The sequence below is a fragment of the Volvox carteri genome (assembly GCF_000143455.1).
Source record: "Volvox carteri f. nagariensis unplaced genomic scaffold VOLCAscaffold_1, whole genome shotgun sequence".
Lineage (NCBI taxonomy): Eukaryota > Viridiplantae > Chlorophyta > Chlorophyceae > Chlamydomonadales > Volvocaceae > Volvox > Volvox carteri.
The window spans coordinates 2105908-2112332 of NW_003307545.1; the positions used below are offsets into that span (position 1 = coordinate 2105908).

At 55.1% G+C, this 6425-nt stretch overlaps 2 protein-coding genes across 2 annotated transcripts in view; one reads left to right on the top strand and one right to left on the bottom strand.

Annotated features, from left to right (window-relative positions):
* Positions 1 to 940: 940 nt before the first annotated feature.
* On the bottom strand, positions 941 to 2135 carry VOLCADRAFT_78734 (mRNA export protein-like protein; the record flags this gene model as incomplete). Its single annotated transcript, XM_002946053.1, has 1 exon — positions 941 to 2135. The coding sequence occupies exon 1, from the start codon at positions 2000 to 2002 to the stop codon at positions 941 to 943; it is 1062 nt and encodes a 353-aa protein (XP_002946099.1). The 5' UTR covers positions 2003 to 2135.
* A 2247-nt stretch (positions 2136 to 4382) lies between these two features.
* The window catches only part of VOLCADRAFT_101577 (uncharacterized protein), a gene marked incomplete at both ends in the record, with an annotated part of 3963 nt that continues 1920 nt past the window's right edge, over positions 4383 to 6425 (top strand). The window contains 3 exons of the mRNA XM_002945696.1: positions 4383 to 4412; positions 6126 to 6247; positions 6365 to 6367. Of these exons, the coding sequence (XP_002945742.1) occupies positions 4383 to 4412; positions 6126 to 6247; positions 6365 to 6367 (155 nt within the window). The remainder of the gene's footprint in view (positions 4413 to 6125; positions 6248 to 6364; positions 6368 to 6425) is intronic.

The window sequence follows — 6425 nt, forward strand, 5'->3', positions numbered from 1 at the left end:
GAGTCCCCAGTTGCAGGAGGAAGGCGCATGTGGCTATTTATAGGTCCCTCGACAAACCAGATTCTTTAGTTCTAGAAGCCCGGAACATCTCCAACCGTCGCCGCACCAACCTCGAGTATAGGACAGTGTACATGCGCTGCTCCCGTCCACTTGTGCAATAACCCTTCCCAGGCCTTTGGCCAATTGTAGTACATGGGCCGCTATGAACCTGCCTGTGCCCAGGTAGCCGAAACATAACCAAAACTTTAGGCCAGGCAAGCATCCATCCAGATGTTCGCCTGTGTCGCCGTCAGCTGTCACAACAGAGACCGCGCTCTGCTCCGACGGCAGCTGAAACTCGGCAGCAGCAACGCAGACGCTTGCAAGCCCCAGGGGCCCCACCCGGCATGTTACCAAACCGATCCAACTGGAAACCATCTGACTCCGAGTCGACCGCCCTGGCGATTAAAGCTCAAAGGCCGCCATAGAAGAAAGTATCAAGGTGCAGAGCTTTTTCAAGACCTTTAATGCGAACTCAAGAGCTGCATGGCAATCACCTGCAGCGGCGTGGGCCGCTGCGCATCAAGCAACACATGGCCCCTTTGTTATCCACCATCGACCAGTTGCCCTTCGAAATTGTCACGATTATGTGAGCGTGCGTCGGTGGCTACTAGGCACCTCCACCTGAAATGTCTGCACTTCAAAATCATCAGTAACCAATGACACAACTACTTTAGCTCGCTGCTGCAGCTGCCGGGCCAAGCAATACGCTTACCAAGAGACGAGGACCTTACCCAGCACTGCCGCATCCGCGTACCTAGCTGCGTAGCACAAACTCCATGCATCGGGGAAGTTTAACGCCGCGCTGCACACCGGCCCACATATTCACGCTGCTACCCTTCCTGCCCCGCCCTACACGACAAACGCCGCCCGTCGCTGCTGCTTCCACGCGCTGCTGCTCTCACTTCCGCCCAGCAGTGAGGGTCTTGGGCTTGGGCTTCACCTCATCCTCCTTGCACGAGTGCAACATGATGTACGGCTTCATGGTTGCGGGGTTGTACTCCGCGTATCCCTTGCTCCAATCGTAGCTGAGTGCATAGCCATAAATGGTGCCCGTCCGGTCAAAGGAGCCACAAGTTATCGGCGCGGGCTGACCATTGGGGTACATGGCCTTGGCCTGCGCCTTGAGCCGCTGCTTGGAGTCTTTGTCCCAAAAATTATATGTGCCATCTGAGCCCGCCGTGACGAAGGTGCCGTACGTGTTATGGAACGACATCGTGTTGACCGAGTAAATCTCGGTCTCGAGCCTGTGGCACTTGAAGGTGAAGTTCTTGTCCTTTTGGTCCTGTTCACTGAGATGGGACACGGCCACACGGCCTTCGATGGAGCCAACAAGGAATCCCTTCTTGTCGGGAAACACTGCCACGCAGCGCGTCTGCCATTTAAGCTGTGACGGTAAGGTCTTGATCTGCTGCGGCTGCGTGACGAATAGGGCGTGCAGGCTGCGGTCCGCCGTGCCGATAACTAGCAGGTCTTCCCGCAGGTCCATGGCGTAAACCCGCTCCGGGAGTGCGCCCGTGTGCGCAGGCGTGGGGGACCTCGTGTCCCAATACCGGAATGTTTTGTCCCACGAGCCAGTTATCAGTAGATTCATCTGCGGGCACCATGTTACCTGCCGCACTGGCGCATCGTGCATAGCCACCTGCACTGCCTGGTTGCTTGCCAAGTCCCAGAGCCGGACCGCCTTGTCACAGCCGCCCAGAAAGATACCGCTTCCATCGTGTTTCCAACAACTTGTAAGGACTGGCTGAGTTCCGGTATTTTGCGCCTTAGCGAAAGTTTGCCCTTGTGCATTATATTGCCATACGTAGGCACTATTGTTCCAGGATGTCACGGCAAAGAAATCGCTTGCTGGACTGAAAGTAAGGCTACTTATGGAGTCCAAGTCAGCTGGTGCCGGCACCTCCAAGTCGCCGTTTGGGTTATGCGCCGGCTTTGCCTGCGCGGCTGCCGCGCCAAACATGACAATTAACTGCCTACTAGGCCAGGGGGTTGAATTTTAAAAGCGTGTGCAAACCTTGTCAAACTGAGAAAGATCTTAAGTGTCTAACAAAACCAGGCAATGAAGTGTTTCTTAATAATTCCAATATGTTGTACCGGGATTCCATTAAGTGATTAATGCCGGGCAGACTGCTTGACCCTTTGCATTTTGGCGGTTCAATATGTGCAGTGGTACGGCAACCCCGTGAGCTTTGGTAAAACTTGATTGAAGCTAATGGATCTGGACTAAACCTCTCATCTTACTGCAGGCAAGCCATTGGCCCAGTAAGGTCGACAGATAGAACCCCTCCCCTTAAGTACGCGATGGGCACGCATTCGCAGGAACGCGATAGGTGCACGTTGAGTAATTTTAGATTTCTTAAGGGTGCATGGTGTAGGGTAAATCCCAGCGTGTGCGTGTCGCCCTTAACTTTTGGCGACGCCTGCGGTGCATGCGACGCGCGATATGATGCGACCAAATGCTAACCTTCTCTCTCCACAACCTTGCATCGCAAAGCTCTGCCACAGCCGTGGTGGTACCATTATTCTTAATCGGAAGATTGCTTTCCGCTATCGTGTTGTGTGACCGGTAGTACGCGGCAGTAGCAAACCAGCCGAGGCCGCTCGAACTCAGTTGACCTTAGTTTTCATTTACATTGAAACCATCAGCTGCTTAGTAGCGTAATACAAGACCACTGCCAGACAGTTAACGTGTAATTGCTGCTACATGCCAACCTGCTGGCTGGTTCAGCAGTTGTCCATCCTAACGACAACATTGCGGATCTGCGGATTTTTGGAGCACCTGTCGTGGAACAAAGAACGTCAGGGCTATATACAGGAACCGGTAGTAGAAACGGTTTGTCAAAGCACGGACCAACTGCCGCGTCACACCCACGTCGGTGAGTTCTTGCAGGTTGGCGTAAGAAACGGATTTGATTTCTTACAACCTTTCAAAGCTTTATCAATACCATTTTGCGTTGAACTACGAAAGCTCTGTTCACTTCTAAGGACGAATTGCGCATTGCATACCGTTTCTGAAAGGAAAGGAATGCAGAGCAGCCAGGTTGCCAGCTGGCTGCTTAGCTTGTCAATAGGTCAACATCTGACCTGTACACGTCGCCTGCCCGGTCGAGCTCCCGGTGCTATTGCTGTCGCGGGAGCGCGGTGTTGCTTCTCGGCGTACTGGGCGCAGCGCGCTCCAATGTCAACCACTGCTGCAAACGAAGAAACACCACCTCAAGCAATAAAAAAGCTTCTCGTAGCGAATCGCGGCGAGATTGCCTGCCGAGTCCTAACCACCGCGCGAAAAATGGGCATCGCGAGCGTTGCGGTCTTCAGCGAAGCTGACCGTCTGGCAAAGCACGTCGACCTCGCGGACGAGAGCTACTGCATTGGTGGTGCAGCTGCGCGTGATAGCTATTTACGGTGAGAGAGGGTTTAGGCTGCTGCTGCTGCTCCTTCACCTACACGCGCTGCATTGTGCGCTGCTCCGGGCCTCTCTTCCCCCGCGGAAACACAATATGGCAGGTTCCCCCTATCACTGCTATATTGAAAAGGAAGGGAAATGCCACCACGGAGGCGAAGGAAAGGACCACTCTCCCCCTCCCGCCTCCCTGCCCTTTGCCCACGAGCCCTACCTTCTCAAAACGCCGCTAATGGGCGTAGTAGGGTTACTTGGTATTCGGTTCGGGGATTCGGTTTCGGCGCCTAAGACTTTTCTCATATAATAGCCCTAAAACAACGGCGGGAAAACCTATTTTCAAGGAGGCGCTAACAGCTGCTGAGGGGAAAGCTGGAAAAGAGGGGAACGGTCGCCATCCTGGTTTCGAGTGTTGAGACACGTTACGGGCTGGAGCTGGATCAGTCGGTATGAGTGGCGATTGGGCTAGGGGGTGTTGGCTCCCGGGGGGCCGCCCTTCCGGACTCCGGCAGCGGAGCGGAGCGGCCGATTGAGGAAATCAGCTTTCCGTCAGTTCTCTAGTCCTCGTGTCGTTTGCCACCCAGCCCGGCTCCGAAACCCCCGAAAAAGCCCGTGCACAAAACGGAAACCTCATCAACTCGCATGTCAAATAGGTGTCCTTTCAGTTCGTAGCACCCACCCCACCCCACCCCATCACACCCCACATCACACCCACCACACCGGGCCGCAAACAATCAACGGCTCGACGCCGCAGCACCGACACCATCCTGGACGTGGCGCGCCGTGCGGGCGCCAATGCCGTACACCCCGGGTACGGTTTCTTGTCGGAGAATGCGGGTTTTGCGGAGGCGTGTGCGGCGGCGGGTATCATGTTCGTGGGCCCCCCCGCGGCGGCCATTCGGGCCATGGGCGACAAGAGCACTGCCAAGGCGATCATGCAGGTATGTATGTAGACAGGCAGGTTAGTGTGAATGTCAGTTACCGAAATTCCTGTCTATCTGTCTGTGTACCTTTCTGTCTGTCTGACTACCTGTCTGTCTACCTGTCTGTCTACCTGTCTTCCTGTGTGTTTGTGGGGATAGGTTTGGTTGAACTCAGCCCATTTAGGGTTTGGGTAGTAGTAGTTCGGCATCACCCACGACCTCATGGACAGAGGGCTAAGCAGTACCAGGTAGAAGCAGTCACAGACCGACCGACAGACAGGCAAAACGACAGACAGACAAACCGACAGGCAGGCAAACAGACAAACAAACAGACAAGCAGACAAACAAACAAACAGACAAACAGACAGACAGACAAACAAACAAACAAACAGACAGACAAACAGGCAGGCAGGCTAACCCCCGTCCACAACCCGATCCCCCCCTTCCATTCCCCGCTCCAGGCAGCCGGTGTGCCGGTGGTGCCGGGGTATCACGGGGAGGACCAGAGCGAGGAGAGGTGGGTGGGTGGGCAGTGGGGCAGTGGGGCGGGTTGGGGGGGGGAGGAGGAGGAACTGGACGATTGCATCCCGTCATGCGCCACCAGACATACAGACATACAGACACATGACTTGACGACAAGGAAGAGGAAAAAGTGTCCAGGGGGGTGGTGAGGATGTCCGAGAACTGCCTCCGTACATATCAGTACGAGCAGACCTCGTGTTGTATTTACTGTATATCATTTTTTCGGATGTTTTCTTTTGTTTTGTTTGCGTCCAGACACGGCCAAGGCAAACGAACGCAAAAAAATGTACGAGACGTATTTGCGCAGGTTGGTTTCGGAGGCTCTGCGTGTGGGCTTCCCGCTGCTGGTCAAGGCGGTCAGTGGGGGGGGTGGGAAGGGCATGAAGCTGGCCACCGGACCGGACGACCTTATCACAGCCATACGGTACGACATGCCGTACATATATGCTGTGCTTTCTTCTCCCCTTGTGCTTGTCCCGCGCACATGCGTGTTTATGCTTGTATGTATGTATGAATGATTAAGATCTCCGTGATTATCCCGTACATATCGTACATCCCCTCCAACCCATATACCGCAGGTGCCGGTCAGAAATCGAATATGCTTTTTTGCATGTTTACATCCCGCCCGGCCCCCGGGGGGGGGGGGAGGGGGCCCCGGGCCCTTTCTCTCTTTTATCAACTCCAAGCCCCCTTGACCCCTCGCTTCTGCGTGTATGATCCCTCTTCCCCCCACCACCATACACACCCACCCACCCACCCACCCACCCCGCCTTCAGGTCCGCACGCCGTGAGGCCCTCGCCGCCTTCAACGATGACAGGCTGCTGCTGGAGCGATACATCCAGAGGCCACGTCACGTGGAAGTGCAGGTTTGTACGGCACAGTACAACACAACCATCTTGTTGTACCTCGCGATTTGCGCGGTACATTCCATTCGCAAGCAATTATGCTGCTGCTTTTTCACGAAGCTCCGTCGTCGATGCTGCACAAGCGTACGTGTTTGTGTGGGTCTGTCTGTATGTTTTTTCACCCCCTGTACGCATGTCTTGTGGTACGGCGAACCCCCATCTTGCATAGGCCCCGCAAATCCCGCATACAAAGAACCCACATACATACATACATACATACATACATACATACATACATACATACACACCTTATCCGCACTCAGCTTTTCGTAGCTCCTTCAGCCACCCGTCCACTCCGCCCCTTCCCACGCCGCAAACCCCACTCACGCACCCAGGTGTTTGCCGACCGGTACGGTGGTGCCGTATATCTGTTTGACCGAGACTGTTCCGTACAGCGGCGCCATCAAAAGATCATTGAGGAGGCTCCCGCTCCCGGACTGTCCGAGGAGTTTCACAGGTACCACACAGATGTTTTAAAACCTCGCCATCGCTCCCCCCGCCCCATACACGCACACACACATACCCACGCGTGCCTTCCCCCCCGCTCCCCGCCCCCCGCCCCCTCCGGGTGCAGCTGGTGCACTTCTTAACTCTTTGTGTATGCCCTTCCCCTTCCCCTCTACCCCTTCCCCTCT